Raw genomic sequence first — 26,479 nt, forward strand, 5'->3', positions numbered from 1 at the left:
TTACTTAGGAAATATTTTATTGCACAAAATTTACATTTGTTGTACATGACGAAAAGCATGGGCAAAAACCTTTTGTTAATCCATTTTTCTTTGAGCTTTTCTAAGAAAAGTAAAGATTTAGCTCCTAATATATTGTTAGATAATACATATTTTTATATAGTTGTTTAACAGTTGTGTTGGTAGTGTCTTGATATATGTTTTATAAAACTGAAAACAGATCAAAAAAGCGCAGGAGGAAGACCACTGCCAAAGAGTAATCTCCAAGAACTTGGAATTTTCCATGGTGAGGTAGACATTGTGGGGTCATCACCCTGTAACTGAAGAAGAAAATATTTTAATCCTTTAACTGTACTACCAAACCTCCTTTGAACATGTAAGGATTACAAAATTCTCCCTTCCCTAGTTTTTTGTGTTTGGTTTTGACACTTTTACCTGGGTTTTTTATTTTAAGGAAAAACAAAGCAAATTTCTGTTTTTATGCTAACTGAAGATGAATTTCCTTAAGTTCCAAATCATAAAGATATGCTATAAAGGCTATGGATGGAGGCTATTAACTAAAATCAAATTCAAAAAGGATAGGGGTTTTAAAAAAATCAGTGCTTTGTGTTTTCAATCAATTTTTTCTTGGTAAAAGCACAAATTAAAGACAGTTACCTACCATATAAAGCAGCTTTTATATAATAGCTTTTATACCTCTGTTTTGCCTAAAGGCTAACTGATTTTCCTGGATGTAATACTCTTATTTTGTAACAGAAAAAAATATTAAAATTATAATGTATATTCAATAGTATTACTCACATAAAAATACCTTTTGGTTTTCTAAAAACAGAAATCCTGAATTCCAGAGAGGGCTGGTTTATTCTAGTAAGAATCTGTCTGGTACAATTAATGCAACAAACACACACACAAAAATACAATGAAGTACTGTTAAGATTTTCCTTTTTTTGAAAATCAGCCTGAATAAAAGCAACTGTAGACAACATGGTGATTAACTGCCCTCTTTTCTTTTTAGAAGTTTAGCTAAACTAAATTTTATATAAAGATGTCTAAATTAACATAAACTACTAAATAGACTAACTCTGGTCTGCTTACATAGTATATAAACTACAAGTTTATAAATACATAACCAGAGAAATCAGAGGCTTACACTGTAGTACAACTTACATGTGGTTTGATTATCTGAAGCCATTCATTAAGATATTCAACAAGACCTAATGCATCTGGGATGTTGTCTCCTTCTGAAACAAATTTCAGCAGAACTGCCATTGGGACTTCTTTAGAACAGCTACAACAAATAAAAAGAATAATTAAGTATTCTTCTACTGACACAACTGCAGTGGCTGTTTATAGCTAAGATAATCTGCCATATTTTAGGGAAGAAGATGCTACATCATAAGATATATTCTTCTATTTATGGGGACAGAACTAGGAACCATGGAACGCCCACCCTGGACACACCATCCCCCCACTCTCTTTGGCTTTATACCACATAAAGTATGTTCGCATCTACTCCCAAAACCTGCTATAGAAGACTGATTTTTCAGAAGCACCAGAGCAGAGACTGAAAGAAAAATCCTTGTTATTAATCTAAGGCAGTGAAGGAAAACTGTGGAATAAAGGAAAAAAATTTTCTATCACTTAACACTGAGTCCATTTACTGCATTATTATTATTATTATTATTTTTAATAAACATCCCTTTATTTGCTGACGCCATTACAAAAAACAGATTACATTAGCAACAAAAAAGTGTTTTCTTGAAGTCAGAGGCAGTTACTCCCCAAAATGTTAAGTAAAACAGTGTACAATATCAGTATTAAAATGTTAAATTTTACATTGTCTTTACCACTTTTGATCTTCTGAACAATTTTATTGAGCAAAATAAGATACAAGATTACATGTTTATTTTATCTTCAGGAATGTAAAGGTCTAATTATTCAAACAGTTTTTATTATAAAACTAAACTTTGAAGGTGTCTAGAGTTGGCTTTTTTTCTCTTTAGATCAGTAGTCTAACAAGGATTAGAAAAGAAAACTCTGTTTAGTGTTTCTGACAAAGTACAAAGGGTGAAAACATAAATAAGGCTTTAACTTGGCAAAATATAATACAATGCCTTGTTATCCTTGAATGAACAGTATCCCAATTACTTCACTCTAATACCTGGTAGTGTTCTTTCTCTTTTGTGAGTTGTTGGTTTACTGCCTGAAGCAACTGCTGTAACTGTGTTACAGTCTGATTTAGACTTACAGACATTGTTTCCTTCTCAGAAGATTCCATTTCTGAGGTAACATCACTATTCTCAGTAACAGTAGTGTCTTCCAGCAGCTTTTACAATTTTTGACTGGATAAGATCCAGTGACTTTTGAGCCTTATGCAAGTCACCAGCTCCCTTTTGTCTTTCACTCTGTTTAATTCTAAGTTTTGTGAGTGTTTCATTCAACTGTGTCTTTAACTCTGACTTCTGTAACACAGGGAGATTGTTCAATTTATGCCTTCTCTAGTCCCATTTCCAAGTGCTCTCTTTCTCTTCTCAAATTTTCAATATCTTCACTTTCTCTTTAATCGCTTTAGCTCTTGTTCTGATGATGTGAATGACAACTGCATCTGTTTAATAGTCTTTTGTGATTCATCCTTAACTTTCCATTTATTTTCTTCTTGTTCCACACTTCTTTATAGCTTCTGTAAAATTCCTTGTTTCTGCAAGGACAGACTTGTATTTTTCACTCAAGCTGTAACAATGTGTGTATTTCATTAGCTTCTTTTAACTTGTGCTCCAGAATCTTAACTTCCTCTGAATCTGACGTTCCAGCCACACATTCTTTTGCCTTCTTTTCAAATCCATGCAACCATTCACTATAACTCAAATTAGAAGGGACAGACATCTTTGGAAATAACTTTTTGAGAACTTCTTTAGCTTCCAATTCAACAGCTTCCACATGTTGTTGTCCTTCGTGGGTACCACAGGTCTCCTGCGACTCTTCAGCTTGAAGCAGTAATCACCAAAGCTCAATCAATCAGGTAATCACAACAGACCAGCATGCCCCAAATTAAACCTTGGAAGTCTTGTTCACTTTGTCCTGCAGCATTTTTTCAGTTGATGCCAATGCTTCTATTGCTTCCCAGTTTTTCTCCCGAAATCATTGTTTTTCTTCCTCTGGTGTTCAACAGCATCCTTCAAAGACTCTAACTCATTCTGGAGACCAATTATTTCTTTCTCTCTTTCTGAAATTACTTTTAATAGTTCTTCATGAGGGGGAAAAGAAGATGCCTGTTGATATTCTGTTGCTTAAGCTGCTTGATTAGGAATTTAAACAATTTGTTTCCATCTTTTACTTCCTGTAATAGCTTTGTTTTGCTCTCTTTTAGAATAGTTTCTACTCTCTTCATTTCCTTTTCCTTTTCTTTCAACACAGCCTCAAGTTCTTCAAATTGTGATGCAGAACATGCCTCTTTCAAGTTATGTTGTGCTAGAATATGAGCTTTTAAAGATGCATTTTCTTCTTGAAGATCCTGTAAACATTTCCTTCTACTGGCTAGGTCTCTCTCTTTCTCTTCTAAGACAGTCTTCATGGTATTCACCTGTTCCTCCTTTCCTTTTAATAAGCTCTGAAGCTCCTGAACTTGAGAAGTGATAGATAACTTTTAATCCCCACTATCTTCTAATAGTCTCTTCAGATCTTGGCTTAGATGTCAGTCCCTCAGGAGGAGACTTTCCTGAACCCTCAATCTGTTGAGCCTTTCCAAGCTGGAAATTTCCTATTTCTTCTTTTAGAGCCTCTATTTCCTGTTTCAAATTCTGAAGTTTTCTCCTTATTAGCAACCTTGAGAAGTTCAGCTTCCAGAAGTTCTTCCATGGACTTGATCTTTCCATCTTTTTCATAGATCACTTTCTTAAATTCTTCAACTAGAGATGCAAAAGAAACTTGATCTCTTTAATTCCTGAACCTCTTTCCTCAGACATGAATTTTCTCTTGTTATTGAATTCAGTTCCTCCTCTTTAGTGGCCACCTGAGTAAGTCCAGTTTCAAGTAATTCTTCCAGTCTTCAACTTTTTTCTTGAATGCATTTTTCGATTTGTTCCACAAAATCTTTGCTAGGCTGTTCAGAAAGAGAAGTCTGTAGCTTCTAAACTTCTAATTGTAATGCTTTGTTTTGGTTATTTAGAATCTTAAATTCTTCCATTTTGCTTGAAATTTCACACTGTAGCTGCTCTTCAAGCAATCTTATTTTATTATCCTTAATATGAATACTTTTCTGCATCTTCTCCAGTTCATGGGCAGCAGCAGCCTGTTCATTTGCCAGGGCCTATAATTTTCATACTTCAGCTTTTAGTAAGAAATTCATATCCTGCATGCACTTAAGTTCCTCCTCTTTACTTGTTAAATGATCATGTTCATTTGCTAAAGAATCTTCAGTCTGTTTTATCTGCTTATCCTTTTCTGCAATCACTTTATGTAATTCTTCTGCTAGAACTGAAGCAGAAGTCTGGGCTGCTATCTGGGAATGAAATGGTTGAATTTGAGCTTTCAAAGCTTCATTCTGCTCCAAAATATCCTGAACCTGCATTTGTAGAGACTCTTCTTTGGTCACCCTTTTTGTTCCGATTCCATTAATTGCATTAGTCTTTGTTCCAACGTTGTTTTGATACCAGGGTATCTGTAAGCTTACTATGCAGACTCTGCACTTCGTTTTCTTTGGCCACAAATTTACTCTGTAAATCTTGCTGGGCTGCCTCATGCTCTGCTGTTCTTTCTGATATAGCTCTGGACTTCTTCCCACCTTCTCTCAGCTTCTTGGAGTTGAACTTTCAACTGAGTAACTGCTTGCTGAGCATTCTTCTTTTGGACTTCCTCTTGTTGCTTTCGTTTTCTCAGTCAGCTCATTCACCAACCTAGCATAATCCTGGCATAGTTTATTTAGTTCAGCAGACTGCTTGCTTTCTATTTGGTCTGTAGTGTTGCTGACAGCATCTCTCAGTATGCCATTTTCATGCTTTTAGTGAGCTATCTCTGCCTCCATCTGCTCATGAACTTGCTGGAACTTCATCTGCATCTGTTGAGTCTCTTGATAACTGACATGCATTTTGTTTTGAAATACATTATGCTCCTTTTCTAATGTTCCAATCCGATTCTTTCATCCTTGCTATAACCACACTGCTTCTTTCTTTCTCTGCCATCATTTCCTGGGTTAAGTGCTTACACCGATCCTTCATAACAGCATCTTCCTTCACAGCAGCAAGCAACTTGTCTTTTTCTTGAAGTTGATGTACAAGTGCAGTCAATTCTCCTTTATTTGACCTCTTTAAAGCATCCTGGATCACACTGGACTTCTCCTTTAGCACCTCTACAACACAAAAGGCCTCATCTTCAGAAAACACCATAGTCTGCAAGGACAGAAGAAAATCTTTAAATTTTCCTTCAGCATTTTCTTTGTCAGTTTCAGTCTTCAGTTTTTTAACCCAGTTTTGTGGATTCCTTCTACTTGGTCAGGTTTAATCACATCAAGAACCTCTCTTGTTACCCACCACAGGATTTGAGTCAGCATTATCCATCAAAGGAATATAAGAAGCTGCATGACTAAGAGGTTCATCTACCAAGACACTTTGTCTTTTGCTTCTTTGACAAAACTTTCTTCTTTCCTGATTCACTTTCTTGTTTAGTCTCTTGATGGAGGAGTAATGAGTCTTGCTTTTTTGAAGGTGCCATAGGAGTTTCCACCTTTTTATCCTGATCATCGCTTCCATTTTTAGACTTCTTCTGCCCTGGTTTGTTCTTTGATGCAGCTACTTCAGAGGGAGGGGTGGGCTGTTTAGTAACTGGGACAGGTTCTACTTTTTTGCATGGAATCTTTGATGTATCACTTTCTTTGGTGACCTGTTCTTCTAACACAGGCTAGTGTTTCTTTTCCTTCTTCTTTCTTTCTCTAATGCTACTTGAAGTTTCAACCACATTCAGTGGAACAGGTACAACTTGCTTATCTTCCACAGCCACGACATCAGATAATTTAAAGTCCCGGGGAGCATTCCTGGAATCAGATTCATGGAGGTTCCCATTCTGAATTTCTTTCTTTTTATTCTCTTTCTTTTCTGCCTTCTTTTTATCTGTTTTGGTAGGAATAAACTTTTGTTCTCGTTTCTGTTTTGGAAGAACTTCATCATGTAATGTTTCTTTCATGAAAAGCCAGAAAGAAGAGGAAAACTACTGTAATAACTACTGAAGGAATAAGGACAATAGAATCTGTTGATTCATAAAACTCCATGGTGCTTTTGTTAAATGTGATCCTTAAAAGCCTGTTAAGGAATCCTTTTCTGGTATAGGCCCAACTGCAAACTTAGATTTCACAGGAAGTGGAATGGCTAAGACTTAGACAGACAGTGCTTTAAACTAATCAAAGTGCAGCTGGACGAGGTCAGGTAGGATGCTGCTCCCCACTCTGGGGCTAATGTCTCTGGTGCACACGTTTCTCCACCACCAACGTGCATGGCTGCACATCTCACACCAGGTGTCTCATTACCTTACAACTTTTCTAAGGCTGCCAGTTTGGTTTTCTGCCGAGATCCCCAACGCCCCAAATTGTTGGAAACCGAAGGCGGAGAGGAGTGGGGGGAATCACTAAGGAAGACACACCCCTCAGGGAGAGGAAGGGGTAACTTCCCCCAGTCTGGAGGGCGGTCCACAAAATTTTTCCAAGCTCTGTCCTCATTCTGCCTTCCCATCCCCAACCGCCCCGCACCACCGGGGCTGCGCAGGGTGCTGGGAGGTGGTCCAGGGAAGGAGCCGAGCGCTGGCTCCCGGGCCACCCGGAGGGAGCAGTGAGGACGGAAATTCCAGCATGGTGTAAGCGTGGCCCGGCTCCTGCCCGGGGACGCCTCCGGAGATGCACTCGCTCTGTCCACCGGCCGAGCAGGCGGTAATCCGCCATCCCTCCCGGGGGCCCGCAGGCCCGGCTAAAAATAGGCGCCTCGGGAGGCCACCCCGAGAGAACCCCCACCGCGCTCCGAACCCCTTGGTCGAGTCTGGGGCGGCCCGGCGAGACCAAGAGGCCCCACGAATGCATCTGCCGCAGCGTCCCGGCCCAGGAGGCGCCTGGCGGCGGCGGGCGGCACCCAAGGCCTACACGGCAGGCTTCCGTGACGGCCGGTGTCCGGGCCCCGCGGCCGCACCCTCCCCGGCCAGTGCGGCCCTCCTACCCGCCCGTCTGCATTATTTTACGATATAATTCTTGAGAAACATAATTACCTCCATGTATAAATCAGTGAGTCTGGAATAATGGGGACATGGACAAAATACCTGGATTCAGGTATTAGCTCTGCCACTTAACCAGACCATGTTGGTCAGTTACTTAATCAGGGCTTTAGATCACAACAGAACCTACCTCACTGCTTACTGTGAGGTTTAAAGGAGGTAATAGAGGCAAAGACGTTAAAACAGTGCCTGATACATAATCAATACTATGTAAATGTTAGCTACTATTATGAGGTAACTGAGGTTTACAGGGATTGAAACATAGTTAACATGCTCCAAGTTCTCTATCTAGGAAGAGGCAGAGGTGGGACTTGAACCTAGGTCTTTCTGACTCCAAAACATAGTCTGCTGTTAATGCTATGAATGAATGTGTCAAGCAGTGATGAGATGGAGATATACTAAAGCAGAAAGCTTCCTGTTTGCCAATAAAAGCAAAAAATTATTTTCAACACCTAAAACCAAGAACTATGAGAATAAATGCAGTGCCGAAACTTGAGAGCACATGACTGACAGACAACTACAGAAAATAAAGGTGAGTTTGGGTTCCTATGCAGGGGGTTTTAAGATGTGGAGGGGACTCTTGACATGTAGGTTCAGAAGTCTCAGATGAACTGGGAGTCTACCAAAGCACCTCAGTCTCTAAAAATTATAAATTCAGAGTTATTAGCACTAATTATACCATCTTTATGGTACATAATTCTCAAATATCTAGGGGTTCTCAAACTTTGTACAGAAGTTGTGAGCTGTGATGGCTCAGAAGACTCTAGTTCCATAACACTCATGTTATGACAGTCTTAGAAATGGCTCCCGCCTAGGCAAGGCTATCCTCCCTGGCCTTTGAGAGGCTCTAGCTTGAAAACTACAGTACAGTCTCGAACTGCTAGTGCTCCTACTACCTACTCTGCAACACAAAGAGTAGAATTAGTTTTAATACCATCCTCTGGTCCTCTCTGTAAAAAAGGAAGGTGGAGAATTCTTTTTTTTTAAATTAATAAGCAAGAGAAATTTATTTCTCACAGTTCTGGAGGCTGGAAATCTGAGATCAGGATGCCAGCATGGTCAGGTAGGGGCCCACTTCCGGGTGGCACAGATTTCTCATGTATCCTTACATGGTGGAAGGGGCAAGGGATCTTGCTGGGTCCTCTTCTAGCACAGGCCTCATGACCTGATCACCTCCCAAAGGCCCCACTTCTTAGTATCATAACCTTTGGGGATTACAATTTCAACATACAAATTTTGGTGGGACACATTCAGACTACAGCAATGGTGAAGCTGTGGTGAGCTGGGTTGGGTACTGGAGAACTTCTATTGTGACTAATGTTAGTTTACAAAGCACTTTCACATATATGATCTCATTTAATCCTCACAGTATCATGGGACAGATTTAATCCCTGTTTCACTGAGGATGTAAGACTGAAGGATAAGCCACTTGCCAAAGGGCATGCAACTAGTTCTAGGCAGAGCTGGGACTTAACCCAGCCACAGCTGACTCTAGAGCCTGTCACCCATTCCATCATTACATGGAGCTCACCTAGGAACATCTTTAGATTCTGAACCCAGCCCAAGAACGAATAATTTTATTACTTTCTGTGACATTAAAAACTAGCACATAAGACACATCCATTATTAAATTACAAATGTAGTTCTATTACAATTTAATGTAAGGGATATCAGGTCAGCCATACCACTGCCACTGTTTACTGTTGGAATAATTAATAGTATCTTTTCTAGAGGTCAGAATTTATATTTGTTCTGATAATAGGAAGACAAAATATGTATATTACATGAGAATTTAGCAAATATTCATGATATGCATTGAGAGAAAAAAGGATTCAAAATTGTAAGCCACATCACAAGGTTTTTTATAATTTCAAAAACTCTTTATTGTCACTAATGTAAAATTGCACTGAACATCAAACATGGGTTTGGTTACAGATAAATAAAATATTTGTTAGAAAGTTTAAAGAAAATCTATTCTTTAAGAAATACCTTCGAATAGGATGAACTCTAAGATTACAAATGTATCTTGCAGATACATATACTCAATTCAACTATATTTTAAATAAGTTGGGAAGAAAACAAGTAAAAAAAATTAGTGGTGGTAGTTACTTCTGACTGATAGAACTGAGTATTTTAAATATTATTTCACATTTTCCAAATGTTCTATGAGTGTGTTTAACTTTTACATTTTTTGTTACTGTTGCTAACTTTGTGGGCACATTTACAGCTATCCAGAAGTTGTTCCTTGTCAGGCCTTATAGTTTCACTTTATCCATGTGTGCCTTACAATTCAGAAAAAACCCAGGGGAGACCCTGAGAGCACTTCTTGAATAGCTCCCTCCTCTCTGATTCTCGGCTTAGTACTTCCCAGCTGTCTCAGCCTTCCTAACCTCTGATCTCTTGTCTACTCAACTCAGCAGGACTGCTGTGCTCTGTTTTGGTCCTCCCCTTCCTGCCCTCTGTCCAGAATTTAACTCCAAGCAGAAATCTGGGGCACATGTAGGGCTTTATTTGCCTTCTCTCAGGGATCACAGCTGTGTGCTGCTTGTTGTCTAATATCTGAACAAACAGTTGTTTTGTTAATTTTGTCTTTCCAGTTGTTTATGTCAGGAGGGCAAGTCTGGTATCAGTCACTCTTTCATGGATAGAAGAAAAAGTCAGAGACTGATTAGTAAAGACAGTTTGAAGGAGCAGTGTGCACTGGGAATAAAAGAGGGTAGTAGATTCCTTCTTTCATAAGAAGTGATGAATGAGGTGGCTCTGGGCAAGGGGGTAGGTTTGTGCAAGGGAGAAAAGAGGAGAGAAGTAGAAGGAACAAAAGTAAGGAAGAATGAGGCAGCGTTCAGGACACTAACTGCCAGGAGTTTGCTGGAATCCAGAACACAGGTGGGTAAGAGTCAGGAACGAGTCAGGCAAGGAAAGCTTCATATGGCATACCAAGGAGTATGACCCAGTTTCTGCAAAAAGCAAGTAAAATTGCTCAGGGAATGTTGTGAAAAGTTTTACATTTTAGAAAGCTAATTCTAACAGCACTACAGGGATGGGTCAGAGAGGGTCAGAATGGAAGAGGCAGGAAAATGAATTAAGAGATCCTTGACAGCAGCTGCTATGGAATGAACTATGTCCACCACAAACTCCTGTGTTGGAGCCCTAACTCCCAGTGTGACTGACTATATCTGGAGACAGGATCTTTAGGAGTAATTAAGATTAAATGAGATCTTGAGATCTGACAGGACTGCAGCCTTATAAGAGCTCTCCCTCTTCTATGTGATGATACAGCCAGAAGGTGGCCATCTGCAAGCCAGGAAGAGGTCCTCACCAGGGCCCAACCAGACTCCCACCATGATCTCAACCTGTAGCCTCCAGAACTGTGAGTAAATGAATTTCTGTTGTTTAAGCCACCCTATCTATGTTATTTTGTTATGGCAGCCCAATCAGACTAATACAGTAGTCTAGGCCACAAGTCATATGGCCTGAATGAAGCGAGCAAATGAGCCAAAGCTGGTGGTTTGCAGGGCAGATGCAGATAATAATTAGATACAGGGCTTCTAGACTGCAGTGACAATAGTTGAAGTGATATACCATGGGGAATAAGCTAGACAGAAAGAGAAAGAAAAACACAAATGGGTGACAGACTAGGAAAAAAAAAGTTGAAAGAAATAATCGTTAAATAAGAATAGAGTAGGCTAGCAAGTTAGTAGTAAGTTAGTTAACCTTGCTGTTCTTAAGGTTTTTTATTTATAATGTGATAACAGTACATAGCTATATGGTTATTATGAGAATTAAATGACTTAGTACCAGGCACATAATTTGCTATTACCACAATGTCTACTACTTATGTTACTACTTATATTACTATAATTACTATTATGATTTCTTCAGGTCATGTAGAAGTTACAATGTAGATTTTAGGGCAATAAACCACTCTAGGCTTACACTCTTGAAATTTATTATATTGACTAAGCAAGCAGTTTTATTGGTTGACTTTGAGCCCATTTTTTTTTCTAGGCTTAGCTCTGCCCAACTCTCTAAAGCCACAGCTGAAGACACCAGAGAGTGCTCCTCATTCACCTCTCTTTGTGGCAGAGTGGAGAGAGAAGATGGTATGAGCTTGGGAAGCAGCTGAGGCCACACTCTAAAGAGCTGCTTGCCCCTCTTTATAACCAATGGTGGTTTTCCATCAACTTAGGCACATCAATCTCCAGCAAGGAGGGAGTCAGAATTAAAGCACAGAGCAAGGATCATTGGTTAGCCTTGAACTAAGCCTCATGTATTATAAAACAGGAGGATAAGGGATAAGGCAGGTAAAAACAGGGATAGTGTAAGTGTCCAAAAATCTGATGGCTGACTGGGCATGGACATATAAACCAATTTACAAGAAGAGGGGCTAGAAGAAAAAAATCTCTTTCTAGTCTCCCTCTTTACTTTCACTTACTTCTAAATGTTCATGATTCCTATAAACTAACCAAAGACAAAAATGCATAAAAATAACTATAAATATATGTTACTGGGTACATAATGTCATTTGTGACAACATTATCATAATGGGTGGGGGAGGACAGTGTGTATAGTAGTAGTTTTTGTATGCAGCTGAAGTCAAGTTAGTTATCATTCAAATTTGATTGTAATAACTTGAGGATGTTATATATAATTGCCTTGGTAACCACAAAGCAAATATCTATAGAATATAAAAAAAGGAAATGTGAAAAGAATCAAAACATGTCACTACAAAAATCCATCTATGCACAAAAGAAGGCATAATAGTGAAAATGAAGAACAAAAAAGATAAGGCATAGAAAATGAGCAAAATGACAAAAGTCCTTTATCTGTAATTATTTTAGTGTAAATGGATTAAACTCTCCAATCAAAAGACAGAAATTGGCAGAATGGATTAAAAAAAACATAATCCAACTATGTTCTGTCTGCAAGATACTCACTTTAGATCTAAAAACATAGTTGGAAAGTGAAAAGATGGAAAAAGATACTCCCTGCAAAAAGTAACCACAAGGGTTAGGAATACTTATGTCAGAAAAATAGACTTCAAGTCAAAAACTGTTACAAGAGACAAGGAAAGCCATTGTATGTTGATAAATGGGTTAATTCATCAGGAATATATTAACAAATACAAACATATATACACATGTGGGTAAAACTGTAACATTTCCAGAATATCTCGCCTGGCTTTAGTGCATTTGCACATTCTCAGGGGTGGAGAGAAGTTCATCTCCATATCAATGGGTAATTACCTGTGCAACCCAGGATGGTCTGAACCTGAGAGTTTAAAGGGAGGGGCTGGCTTGCTTGCTTGCTTCTTCCAGAGCAGAGGAGAAAGACGGCTCTGGACTGCAGTTTTTAAGCAATAAATGGGTTTTAAACCTTATTTCTCCCTTTGACTGATTTCTGTTTTTAGAGGTACTCTGCCCCGAGATTTCCTCTCCCTGGACTTACATCACAAACGAAGATCCCCAAAATGTATGAACCACTGACAAAACTGAAGGGACAAAAAGACAGTGCCACAATAATGGTTGGAGACATCAGTACCCCGTGTTCAATAATGAATGGAACATCTACACAGAGGATTAATAAGGAAATAGAAAACCTAATGCTATATATCAACTAGCTCCTGACAGACTTATACAAAACACTCCATCCAACAAAAGCACAATACACATTTTTCTCAAGTGTACATGAAACATTTTCCAGGACAGGGCATTTGTTACAGCACTGAACAAGACTTGATAAATTTAATAAACTGAAGGCATACAAATTATCTTTTTTAATAACAACAGAATAACACAATAAACAAACAACAGAAGGAAAACTGGAAAATTCATAAATAAGTGGAAATTAACACATTCTCAAACAATGAGTCAGAGAAATCACAAGAGAAGTTAGATAATACTCAGCGATAAATGAAAATGAGAACACAACACACTAAACTTAAGGGATAGAGCTAACGTCATGCTCAGAGGGAAATTTATAGCTGTAAATGTATACACTAAAAGAGTTTTCTCAAATCTTAGGAACTAGAAAAAGAAAAGCAAACTAAATCCAAAGCTAGCAGAATGAAATAATGATTACAGTGGAGATAAATACAAGTGAACACAAAAACAAATAAAGCCAAAAGTTGGTTATTTGAAAAGAACAAAATTGACAAATGTTTAGCTAGACAATAATAAAAGAGAGAAGACTCAAATTACTAAAATCAGAAATGAAAGTGAGGACATTACTATAGATTTTACAGAAATAAAACAGGAGTTATTTAATGCATACAGATATTCTTGGGAATGCTGACAAAGTTCTGAAGGTGAAGAGTGGTGATGGATACACGATACTGTGGATGTATTTAATGTTGTAATTGTAACATTTAAAAATGGCTAAATTAATGTTATGTATGTCTTACCACAGTAAAAAAAGATTGATTGTAGAAGTTGTATAAAATAAGTATCAGGATCCCTAACATGCCATACATATTCATAAAGCATTAAATATGGCTTTTTTGGAACCAATCCTCCTATAACCAAACTTCAATCTTCCCCGTGAATATAATAAAGTACGTATTGTATAAATATATTTTCGAAGTTTCAATAAGCAATCTGACACTCCCTTTCAATTATCTTTCATTTATAGATAAGGCAGAGAAAAAATGAATAAACAGGCAAACAAACTCACCCTTCATCATAGAGTGTTTTTGTGATTCCTCCTCCAGGAATGCGGACACAAAACTCAGAATCATCTATTTCAGGAATTGATGGGCTTTTCTCCATTTCTTCCCAGTTAAGGCTGTTTATTTTATTTTGAACACCTTTTTGTATGGAAGGTGTAAGCAGGTACCTGAAAGGAGTACTAAAAATATTCATGTAATTAACTTTTTAGAAACTCTTTAAGTATGAACATTAAGACCAGTATCAGTTCTCTTAGCAAAAACTATCTTGTTCTCCACGTATTCTGCTGCACATGGCAAAGCACAGGTTCCAACAGGAAGAGGGGCCTGCTGCTCTGGCTGGCTACTCATGCCGCTGGCCTAAGGAGACAGAACACTTACACTGTGGCAGGGCTGTCAGGAGGAGAGGAGCTATGTCCCTCCGGTAATGAGGCCTGCTGTGAGAGTCCTGAAATTTGCTCTAGCTTTGGAAGGTTAGTCTTGGCTGACATACAGTTTCATCATGATTTTATAGGTGCACAAATAATGAGGCAGTAAGACAGTTCATATTTCTTCTCTTGGATACTCTGTCTTATATTTAAGAATTCAGTTTAACATGCCTGGGAGTTATAACTAAAGGCAACTGGATTTCTGCAAATACAAATGGTTGAATATATGGAAATATACAGAATTATCAGTCCAATCTTTTAAAAATTACAAACCAGTAAATCACAGGTGCCCTTTTCCTTTTGCTTCATCAGCTGACCTCTGTGATGTTGTCATGCACATCAAACAAAGCCCCATTCCAGAGCCATCTCTATGTTTACATCAAAGTTTTCCTTGTGCCCCAAACACAGGAACTAAAAGGATCTACCTAACTGTATGCATTCCTATTTCTTGACTTTCTTTTATCTTCTTCTTTCTGAATTCCAGCAAGGAGAGGTTAAGAATATACATGGCTTTTAAAACTTATTTTAACTTTTTAATAGAGAAATCATAATACTGTATTAACAAAAATACTGTATAACATAAATTTTCAAAGGCCAAAACATACCTGCGAAGCTGCAGGTCATTACGGTGACAGGAATGACTGCTGGAGAGAACAATGACTTTGGCGTAGTTACTGCTTTTCACCCAGGAAAGCAGTTTTTCACAGAATGGCTTTGATTTATACTTTGTAAACCATTAAAGAATAAAAAGAAAATCTGCAAGTTAGACCTTATTCTAGATGTTTTATCAACTTTATGTGAAGATACGTAATTTACATATACTAAAATTATTTTTAGATTCACTTGTCTTATACTAAAGGTGAAAGATGAACAATGATTTATTATATTTTTACAATTAAGAGATAAATTGTAGAAATCCACATTTCAAAGATATTCTACTCTGATAAGGGGAAATTTCCTAGTTCTCTACTTAAGTAATCTATTGTTACTTAAAACCCACCACATGGTCACCTATGAGAGATTCTTCCAGAAATTTCTGACCTGAATTTGATCATGAGCAAAAAACTAGGTGAATCCAGAATGCCCCCTGGCCTCCAATCCTCAAAGGAGTTAACATTGTGAAGAACAGAGGCAGGCCAATTCTACATTGAAGGATGCCAACTACAAAGCTTTAACAGCCAAATGCAGCATGTGAACCTTGCTTAGATTCAAAATTGAAATACATTTTGTGGACAACTGGGGAAATTTGAATACATTAGATGAGACTACTTAATAATTCATTGAATGCTGATTTTCTTAGGGGTGGTAATGGTGTTGCATTTGTGAGGGAGAATGTCCTTGTTTTTGAGAGATGTGTGTGAAGTATTTAAGGGTATCATGGAGTCATTAGCCTACTTTTCGACTGTTTGGCAGGATACCCTGTGCATGCAGACAGAAGATCAAGCAAGTGTGGTAAGATGTTAACGGTCAGTTGATCAGGAATGTGAATTATAAAATTCTGGGAGGGAAACTCACTTTGAGGAAACTCTTTTCACAGACTGTTAATAATAAAATAATTATTCAATACGATCTAAAATGCAGATAAGAAATGGCTAAGTTTTAAAATAGGAGGGTGATACAACATAAGGCAAGCTCTGGAGTCAGGCTGCCTGGGCTAGAATGAGGGCTCCATCTCTTATGAGCATATCTCAGGCAAATTGCTTAACATTTCCATGTTTTAATTTTCTCATTTGCAAAAATGAGGATAATGTTAATTCCTGCCTCATAGGATTGTTGTGAGGATTAAGTAGAATCATATACATAAAGTACTCAGAACAATATTGGTGCAAAAAATCAACACTCAATAAATGCTTGCTATTTTAAAGTCACGATTTCCATCTACCAGAAATTTCACTTATAAGTACTGAATTTTTTATCTTAATTTTTGAATTTACACATAGTAGGAAGAGAATTAAAAAATCCATGATGCACAGTGTAAAAATGTTAGCAACTCTCACTGCAAAACTTTGGGTATAATATTGTTAACTAAAAAAATGAAGAGTGATTCTAGTATGAATATTAACTTCATGACAGCCTCAAACTGGAAAAAACCAAATGTTTCATCAACAGTACAACAGATAAATTAAGATTTATTTAACAGAATCCCACATAGAGGTGAGAATGAATGAAGTATCTCTATTTAACAACCTCACAAACAAAATGCTGAATAAAGGAAGCTAGACATGAAGAAGTACATACCCTAAGATTCTACTTATGTAGTAATGTAATGACCAGGATGGAGCCTGGAGGACAGCATCTGGAATGGTGAGACATTTCTGACTTCCTGAATAGATGGCAGCTTAATCCACTCAACAAACATTTATTGGTAGCTTCTCTACATACAAGGTACTATTCTTAAAGGGGAATAAGAGTGAATGACACACTGTCACTTCTCTCAGGAAACTTACTTTCTATTAGAGGTCGATAATAAACAAATATATGACACACCAGGTAGTGATGAGCTACCAAGAAAATTTGCACAGGATAAGGTGATAGATAGGGTGCTCAGGGAAGGCCTTATTCTGATGAAACTAAGCAAAGGCTAAAGGAAGTGAGTCATGTAGTTATCTAGGGGATAAGAATTCCAGGCACAGAAACTAGTGCAAAGACTCTGAGATAGAAATAAGCTTAATCGGTCTGAGCAACACACAAAGGCCAGTGTAGCTGAAGCGCGTAACAGGCAGAGAGCACACAGGAATGAATGGGTGTGAGATTAGGTAGAGCAGCTTTCTACAGAACTCTGTGTGACAACAGAAATGCTTTTTACGGCAGCTGTTTGCCACCTGTGGCTATGGAGAACTTGAAATGTGGCTAGTAGGACAGAGGAAGTGAATTTTTTATTTTATTTACTATTAATTAATGAAATTAATTTAAACTGCTGTATGTGGCTAGGGGCTACTTAATCAGCACAGATGTTAGAACCTGATACACCATGGTGAGAGGGCTATGAATTCACTTTGAGTGAAACAGGAAGCAACCAGAGGGTTTTGAAGACAGAAGTGATGTAATCTGACTTAGGTTTAAAGGACCATTGGTGGTGCTGTTCACGGACAGACTAGTGTTTGTGGGGAGTGGGTGGTACAAGAGTAGAATCAGTTGGCATGAAAGATGGCAGTGGTTTGGACTAGAGTGGTGACAGTGGGAGAGCAAAGAAGATAGATTCAGAATATATTTTGATTTATACATAATTTATATGTAGATGCCACTGGCTGAGATGGAATACAAATGGAATAAACCTTAAATTTTTTCCAATGCTATCTAAATCTGGAATATATAAAGCCCAAGTTCTAGGTCCCAATTCCTTTCAATATAATCATGAAATAATGGTAATACCTCTAAATTTTATGAGATTATTTCTCTATAAAATCAGACCTTTCTTAACTGTACATACAAAAAGTAGAAATGATTTTTGAATTTGGATTCTTAATGATACTGACTTAGCATTTTCTAATTATACTTTCCTTTAACAAACTTAAAAAGGCAAATATAACATACTAACCTTAATAAAAATGGATCTTAATTGAAGAGCCACTAGCTTCTTTGAAGGCAATGAATATACTACAAAGACATGAAAAAAATATACAGTTCAAAATGAAGGCACTATACAAGTGAAATTATTAGTAATTTAAGCTGTAGAACAAATAAACTATATCCTTTGGTTAAAATAAAACATTTTAGAATTAACTTAAAATGCTCATGGGCTTTATGCTATGGAATAGATTCATTCTGAAAAGTTAACTGTAAGAAAATATCAACAATAATATTTCTTCTGGCTTTGTAAAACCAGAGGAGTATTCCCCTGGAAGTTTCTGGCATTATGACAAACAAAATCATTCTTAAGAATGTTTGTTTTTTCTAATACTCTCCTCTCTTCTCTCTAGAGAACAGCAACACTCACTGGGCTTAACGGAAGAATAAACTGAGGGAGAATGTTAGCCATAAAATAAAATCTCTGGAATAGGTACATTTATGCTCTTTAGTTTTTGGAAGACTTGAAATATCATGCAAAATTTTCTGAGTCTGTGTGTGCATTTTTCCTGGGAAAAGGATCCACAACTTTATTCAGATTCTACAAGGGGTTCTCTTTACTGATGCTTAAGATGTTCCTGCCCAACTTCACCTCCAAAAATGAGCTCTGATATGAACAATGACAAAATATAGAGTCTCTAAGGACACATGATTAGGCTACTGTGCTAAGGGGTAAGCTATCAGCTACTATAAAAAGATTACAAATAACCCAAGGTGCAGGCAAATCCTCTGGTGGCTCATATCTCTCCTATTATAGGTCTTCTGGGAATTGTCTCCTTGGACTGGTATGGTGGTGTGACTGGGAGCTATGCTCCATCAGCAAATCCAGTGACCACCACATATGTTCACGGCAAAAGAGGCTAGAAATTAGGGAAAAGGGCCTACAGCATAGGCCACTCAGACCTCTAACCTCTCTCTGATGTTTACATATAGTGCAATCCAACAGACCTAGTGAGAAGATGATATATCTGTAAGGAGTGGGCAGGCTGAGCTTTAAAATGTAAGTTATAACATCCTCTATAACAGCAATCCTTACATTTTCTATCAGTGTATCATGCAGTTCTTTTTTGTTGTTAATATCCTGTTTTCCAGTACTTTTCTCTTCTGACGTGATGCAATATGAAAGCAACATTACCTTTCATGTATTCTGGCCAAAAATATTTAGATTTTATCTAATCAAGCCTTTGGACCTAATTCCACTTACAGAAAATACAGAGACTAGAGGAATAAGCCAAATAACACCACAAGTAAGTAATCAACAAATGTAGAAGGTGGGACCTTCTATAGGACAATGTGTCCTATTTTTTCTTCAATAAATCAATTTTGAGAAGGATTAAAAAGAACTACTCTAGAGTGAAAGAGATTCAAAGGCACGGCACCAGATGTACTATGGATCCTGGACAAACTATGGATTTTGGACAAACTAGCTTTAAATGAGGTAAACTGGGCTAATTTGAATAAAGATAGGATATAGGAAGATATTAAGAAATTGCATAATTTTGTTACATGTGATGGTATTTCAGCTTTGTAAGAAATGTTCTTAAAAGATGCATACTTACATATTTGGGGTGGAATGTCATGAGATCTATAATTTATTTTGAAATACCTCATCTTAAAAAAATAATAAAATGGATCAAAGAACTACATTCAATTAGACTGCTGCCAGTTTGTGTCAAGCCAGTGAGTCTTCCCCAACAGTGAAGCTGCATTAGCGGAGTGCTGTGGTGCTTAAGAGGCAGGTGTCAGGGGCCACAGTGCCTTGATTAGAAGCTCAGTTACAACAATTATTAACTTCTCTGTACCATGGATTCCTCATTCATAAAACTACCAATGGAGTAGCTATAAAGATTAAAAATGAATTAATACATAAAATGCTCAGTGTTCTGCTTCACAGGAAATAGTCAATAAATGACAGTTATTAGCATTAGTGGAAGCATATATATTCTAATTCTACCATTTCTAATTTAAAGTCTTCTAACCTTTAAGGTATAACTGAAATTCAGTCTTATATTAACAAAGCCATCATTCTTATAGGAATTTCAATATTAAAGTAACTTCTTGAAAGTGTATTTCATTATTGCAAGCTAATGACATGGTTAATAAGACTGACAAAACCCAAAATGCTCCTTCATTTGTCTTTTAGACTGCCAGTGGCTTTTCATGCTCCTCTACCACCTTTGGCTTTCACCTTAAAATGGTGAACAGGAGACTTGAGAGGCCAACAGAGCTGCTGGCCATCAAACCAAGTAACTGCACACTTGCGTGCCTCAGCAGCAGCTCTCCTCCTTCTCTCTCAGTGCAGTTCCGCACCATAAACATGGCGGCCCCACACTGTATATCATGTCCCTGATTAATCAAACTTGGTAGCGCAGTCCCCTGGAGATTTATGGTATGCAAAAAGCCTATACCTACTAGAAGTATTTGGCAACTCAGTCTCTCTGAGCCTTATTGATATATTATAATTATGGATTCTATAACAATGTAGAGCATGACTATGAGGCTTAGATGAAGTAGCACATATTAAACATTTAGGACTGAGCCCAGTGGAATTTTCTTCTCCCCTTTCCTTGCTATTAGTGATGGTTACACATGCCAGTAAGAACAGAAAATAAACTGAGGATAAAGGAAGAAAAAATCCATGTTAGAAAAATTGAAATCACAAACTCTTTCCAAAGATATGGCACAGTCACATCCCTCAAAGGAGTTGCCACCTAAAAGAAGCTAAGAACTAAAACCTAGATGTAAGAGAATAGGACAGTGTGACTGGGTCACAAATTCTGCACAAAGCTGGCACTAAGTAAATGGTTGCTACAAAACAGTATCCTTAAGGTCTACTTTTAATTTAAAACAACTCTACCTTGTAGTAGAATAAAACAAGCTGAAGTCTTACATACATACATACCTTCAGCATTTATGCTGAGTTCTGTTGTATCTTCTTCTGCAGTTGCATATGGATTGTTTCCAACTATTGGCACAAGACAATCGGTATAGAAGTAACCAATCTTACACATATTCAGTGTAGAAATAATTAGATCTATTGCAAGCTGGCCTACATTTCCAACAGATACTGCTGGCTGAAATAATAAAAAATACATTCATTTAATCATCAAAATAGCAGTACTTTTCAAAACTTAGAAGAAAGTAATCACAGCACTAATACTGAACACTTCCACCCAGGTACACCATAGCTAGATACTGACTTTGATTAGTTGCAACTGAGGTTTCGGCGGGAGTCTCCTTCACCTTTGAGACGACTGATTTAATACTTAACGAACACCTACTATGTGTCAATCATTGCTGGAGGCATTGGGAATACAATAAAAAAATTGACAAAAGTTCCTGCTCTCCTGAAGCTTCCATTCTAGTGAGGGAGTGGTTTACTGTAATAATTGTAATAAATAGTAAAATATACAGTGACAAGTGCTATGGAGAAAAATTGAGTGACAGCATGTATATGTGGCTGGTTGCAATTTTAAATACAGTGATCAAAGAAAGGCTCCCTTAAGGTTCCAAGTTAACAACAGACCTGAAAAAAGTTAGGGAGAGCCACACAAAGACTGTAGAATATTTCTGGCAGTGGGAAAGCAAGTGAAGGCTGTGAGGTATGAGAAGTGCTCCTGCGTTTTCCTTCTGTTTGCTTTATTAGTGCCTAAAGGTTAGAGTGAGAGTTTTTTTCACACTACGCACACACACACATTTCCTTCTGTTTGCTTTGTTAGTGCCTAAAGGTTTGAGTAAGCGTTTTTCACACTACACACACACATACCCAAGACAAAAGTCCAACTGCCAAATCTCTACCTACAGCCCAGAACACTTGCTTGAACTCTAGAGCCTAGTGCCTATCTTCACATAATGTCACCGGCAACTCACATTCAACATATACAAAACTAATATTTTGCCCAAACCTGTCCCCGTATTCTGTATTTCAGAAAAGAGTAACAATTACTCACCCAGTTACCTAACCAAGAAACTTCTTCCCTTTCCATTCCCAACCACATCAAATACACAACTAATTTTCATTGATTTTAACTCCAAAGTATCTCTTTAATGTAGCTCTCCCTTTTCATTCTTTCAGCAATTACTTTTTTGGGGCCTTCATATTTTTCTGGGTCCCTCAGAGTGGTCTGCTACTTCTCATGACTGTCATCTACTTATTCCCTGGTTATCTCCTGTAATTCTCTTTTCTCTTCTCAAAGATTTTTCTACTTTGGTAGCATCTCCCGCATCATCTATCTCTCCCTCACTATTGGATTCTTCCCATCAGCGTATCACATTCTCTAACATCTTTCCTTCTAAAAAACCCTCCCCTGACCCCATCCCTCCATAGCCAAAATTCGCTACTAAAACATCAGCAAGAACTTTATCTCTGAATAAGTGAACAAATACATACATACATGTTTCCATCTTTTCTCCCATTTATTCAACCCACTGCAATATGGCTTCCCTCTTCATCACTCCACTGATTGTCAAGGTTACACCAACAATATTTTAGACATTACTTTCTCTATAAAGCTTCTTTTTTTTCCCTGCCAGACATCTCCTGCAAAAATACTCTTCTCTTTTATGATTAATAAATATTTTTCAGGAAGGTATTTTGAACTGATGTAAAACTTTCTTCCTCAGCACACTATCACATGCTAATTTTGGCATTCATTGGTATTTTCTGCATGCATTATGGTGAAAATGGCATCACTTTAAAAAATTGAGATATAATTGACATATAACACTGTACTAGTTTTAGGAGTACAACATAATGACTTCACATAGGTTTATATTGCAAAATTACCAGAAAAAATTTAGTTTAGTTACCATGCATAGTTACACATATTTTTATTCTTGCAATGAAAACTTTTAAGATCTACTCTCTCAGCAACTTTCAAATATACAATACAGTATTGTTACATGTAGTCACCATGCTGTACATTACATCCCCAGGTCTTACTTAACTGGAGGTTTGTACCCGTTGACTCCCTTCACCCATTTCACCCAAATGCGCCCCACGCCAAACCCCCTCTGGCAATGACCAATCTGCTCACAATGTCTATGAGTTCACTGTTGAGTTTGTTTTTAAAGATCTACATATGAAGCTTTTCTTAACATCTTAACAGGCCCTGTGTCCCACCCCTTCCCAATATATCCTAGCCCCTTTCTGTACCTTTCCAAACTCACACCCTAGCACTTATTACCCTTATTGATTTACACTTGTTTCCAACTAGACTATAAACTCCTTGAGGATAAGAACGTAGTCTTGTTCTAATATTTTCACATAATAGAATGTTTACTGAGACACTGAATGAATATGAGCAACTGTAAGGGCAATAAAATAGTTTGTTAGCTACTGGCAAAAGTTACTTTTATTACACTATCTGTAGGTTTCTGGTTAATGACAATGACTTGCTGGTTTAAGAATGACTGAAACTAGTTGAGAAGATATTTTCTAGGATGAAATGTAAAGAGAACGACCCAGACGTCCTATGTACGACGTATCTGTAACATTCGAACACACTACGTTTTACAGTAAAAAAAAAAAAAAGACTACCAACTATGGACAGATACGTTTGGTGATGGCAAATAAAAAAGGGTTCTGTCTGGACTGCTGCCTCCAGCGACAACGTCCCTGTGTTTTCAGTGAAGGCTGAGAACCTGAAATAGAAACAAGCACCCTCTCTGTCCCTGGCCGGGTGAAAGAAACGCCGCGGGTCCTCTGCAGAGGTCGCAGCCCCAGGTCGGCAGGGGAGAGCTGGTGAAAGCAGAGACTCACCATGAGGAGGGTGAAACCCGCGAGGTCGGGGACCGACTCCCTGCAAGGAACAAACATGTCGCACTCAAGTGGTAGGAAGAGGATGGGAGAAGGCCTGGGAAGAATCAAGGTTGCAGCAGGGTGGAAGCCGCAGCTCAGCACCGAGTCCACCCGCCGGAGTCCCTGGAGCCCCGCGCGGCGCGAGCGAGGCGGAGCCGGCCGGCCGGGGTCCTTCGAGTCCCTGGGCGCGGGGTCCTGACGGACGCAACCAGCTACCTGCCGGTCTGGAAGGCAGAAAGGGACGCGAAGCGGAGAGGAAGGGGTGAGGGTAGCGCATCCGGAGACCCCGGGAAGGCGGGGCGCTGGGGTGTGCTGAGGTCGCGGGGTGCAGAGCTCGACGGAGAGGGAGCGGCTGGCGGGAAAGAGATCAGGCAGGCGGGGGCAGCCCCGGGGCCAGGCTGTCCGCCGGCGTTTGAAAAGACTGTTGGGCGCTGCCGCCACTGCAGCTCGGCTTCTGCGCAGCGGCGGGCCTGGCCCAGCGTCACCCCCCCCGCGAGCGGCGCGAGGCAAGCGGTTGCGCCGGCCTGGTGCTCTTCGGCGACTGACGCCCGGGGGCCGGGTGGAAGGCGCCGCGCGGCGCTTTTGGGGCACCTGAAACGGCGACATAAGGAGGCAAGGCGCCCGCCCCAGCATGTCGCTGCCTCCGGAGAAGGCCTCTGAGCTGAAGCAGCTCATCCATCAGCAGCTGAGCAAGGTGAGGGGCTCCGTGCTGGGTGAGGTCGGGTCTCTGCCCGCCTTGGGGTCCGGAGCCTCGGGCCTGGCCCGCTTCACACAGGATTGCCCAGGACTCGAGCGCGGGATGATCAAAGCTTTGGGTATGAAGCCAGAAGAACTTCTAGCCTCGATGAGCGAGAACAAGCCCAAGTGCCACAAAGTTCTATCACCGAGGTGATAGAACGGTGTTCGTATGATAGGACGGTGAAAATGAAGAATTCATCCAGCGATTTTTGGAAGTCAAATCGAGTATAAGTTGTGCTTGGAGCAGGTTTATATTCAGAGGTCAGGAATTAGAATGACTTTAAGGGTGAAAACACCGTGTCACTGAAGTTGGACCAAACCAGCAATTCTTAAAAAGTCTTGAAGTTACTATGGGATTCATGTAATGAAAGTATTTGTGATACTTTGAAGCTCAAGAACATCATTGTGTCTTTGAGGTGCTAACTGAATGCAATAAGCTGAAGTAATAAAAAGCTACCGTTTATTGTTCACTTGCATGGGAGGTTTTGTGCGAAGTGTATAGCGTCTTTTATCTAAGCCTCACCATAAGCTTGACAGGGCACTATTTTTTCCAGAGACTAAATACGTTAACTGAAGGTCACATCTAAAAAGCTGAAAGCTGAAATTCATACTTTGATGACCTGCTCCAGGACTGTGTTCTTTTGGTTACACCATACTCTCTCTCAAAACATTTGTTTGGGTTGAGGATTATTTGTGAGGAAATGGTAACAAAGCTGGTAGTAGATAGCCAGTAGGGATTGTTTCCAGAATTTGTACTAAACAACTTCATTAAAGAATACTTCTGTTTTTTCCTTTAAAAAAAAAAGCATATGCTTATGCTTGTTGAATTCTGCTAACACTTTTACATTTTAGTTTGAGAAGCCTTCCAGAATCGTCCAACTTTTCTCCCATTATTTTTTTCCTTGAGTTAGTATTTTAGAAAGAATTTAGCTAATTGGCAATATTTGACTGATTTGTAATGTGAATTGTAACTCGAGTGTTCTGCATAGATGGATGTCCATGGCAGAATAAGAGAAATCCTTGCTGAGACAATTCGAGAAGAATTGGCACCTGATCAACAACATTTATCAACAGAAGATTTGATCAAAGCCCTTAGACGTCGGGGTATCATTGATGATGTGATGAAAGAACTAAATTTTGTTACTGTGAGTAATCTTTTAGGGGAAATATTTTGCAAGTATATTCTCATACTTACTACTACTTACAGGGTCCATATTTGGGGCCTCATTTTAGTAAAACCACTTTAAATTAGTTTTAAAGAACATTTTGTCTAGTAATATCCTTGTTTCAAGTAATGGTTAACTCTGTCCTTGAATGTAGCAAGTATGATTATGTATCAATGAAATTAGAATTATATACTGTGTTCTCTTTATAGTGACAGAATTTTCTTTTGTTATTCTCTAGGTCTGTAACTTTTATATATATTTTAGTCAAATTAGTTTGCCATAACCTAGTTCTTTTTCACTAATATTGTTCTGTAATTTTTTTAAATTAAGCTTATTTTAAAAATTCACTCAGTCTTATGATTAACGTTATCAGTTTTTTCCAAAAATAATTATGTAAGAAACTGCAAGCCCTTTCATACAGATAGGTCAGTAGTGAGATGATAGCTCTCAGTGCACAAATTAGTAAGTAGGCCTCTTGAAGCAATAATGAGAACTGTGACCTCAATACCTGGGTAATGTAAAAGTTGGATGGACTTCATAATACACCAGGGAATAAGTATTTTAATACAGTCACCTTTTTTGGTTTTTGAGGTTTATGAACCCATTTGTTTTAAAAATTGACCTAATAACTTCTGTGTGAATGTCACTTCTTTATTCAAATCAGTTCATGCTGGAATCATAAGTTAAATGATTTATGAAGTTTAGAGAAAGTTTAACCTTGTTTAAGGTATCAAGGATTTATTTTTAGCATTCTGTGGACACCGCTTGAAGATTTAATTTAATTCTATAATACTAGACTTTGGGAGTGACCAGTTCTATCATCTTTTTTGTAGGCTTTTCATTAATTTAATTATGCATAGAAAATTTTTTGTGG

At 38.4% G+C, this 26,479-nt stretch overlaps 2 protein-coding genes and 1 pseudogene across 3 annotated transcripts in view; 1 reads left to right on the forward strand and 2 right to left on the reverse strand.

Annotated features, from left to right (window-relative positions):
- PSMG2 (proteasome assembly chaperone 2) lies at positions 1 to 24,376 on the reverse strand. Of its 2 annotated transcripts, XM_036897244.2 has the most exons (7): positions 23,663 to 23,992; positions 20,804 to 20,975; positions 17,873 to 17,931; positions 14,940 to 15,058; positions 13,915 to 14,088; positions 1,165 to 1,285; positions 1 to 317 (listed from the first exon to the last, which is right to left on the reverse strand). In XM_036897244.2, exons 1-7 carry the CDS (start codon positions 23,717 to 23,719, stop codon positions 219 to 221), a joined length of 801 nt encoding a protein of 266 aa, XP_036753139.2. In that variant the 5' UTR covers positions 23,720 to 23,992; the 3' UTR covers positions 1 to 218. The 2 variants fall into 2 exon arrangements, 1 of the variants encoding a protein (XP_036753139.2); XR_008998294.1 differs by lacking the exons at positions 1 to 317; positions 1,165 to 1,285; positions 13,915 to 14,088; positions 14,940 to 15,058 and adding an exon at positions 17,546 to 17,556 and having other exon boundaries at positions 20,804 to 20,866; positions 23,663 to 24,376.
- Positions 1,663 to 6,674, reverse strand: LOC118918437 (kinectin-like; annotated as a pseudogene).
- CEP76 (centrosomal protein 76) overlaps positions 24,253 to 26,479 on the forward strand; it is a 21,207-nt gene continuing 18,980 nt past the window's right edge. Inside the window, exons 1-2 of the mRNA XM_057504023.1 lie at positions 24,253 to 24,395; positions 25,429 to 25,584. Of these exons, the coding sequence (XP_057360006.1) occupies positions 24,333 to 24,395; positions 25,429 to 25,584 (219 nt within the window). The 5' untranslated portion in view covers positions 24,253 to 24,332. The remainder of the gene's footprint in view (positions 24,396 to 25,428; positions 25,585 to 26,479) is intronic.

This window comes from Manis pentadactyla, chromosome 6 (assembly GCF_030020395.1).
Source record: "Manis pentadactyla isolate mManPen7 chromosome 6, mManPen7.hap1, whole genome shotgun sequence".
Taxonomy (NCBI): domain Eukaryota; kingdom Metazoa; phylum Chordata; class Mammalia; order Pholidota; family Manidae; genus Manis; species Manis pentadactyla.

What these genes read in the sequence shown, in the direction of transcription:
- PSMG2 (XM_036897244.2), bottom strand. Translation starts at nt 23,719, where the DNA reads ATGTTTGTTCCTTGCAGGGAGTCGGTCCCCGACCTCGCGGGTTTCACC. An exon ending in ACTCAGCATAAATGCTGAAG is followed by an intron (nt 17,932 to 20,803) that starts GTATGTATGTAT and finishes ATGTCTTTGTAG; the next exon opens with TATATTCATTGCCTTCAAAG. An exon ending in TAAGATCCATTTTTATTAAG is followed by an intron (nt 15,059 to 17,872) that starts GTTAGTATGTTA and finishes TGGTTTACAAAG; the next exon opens with TATAAATCAAAGCCATTCTG.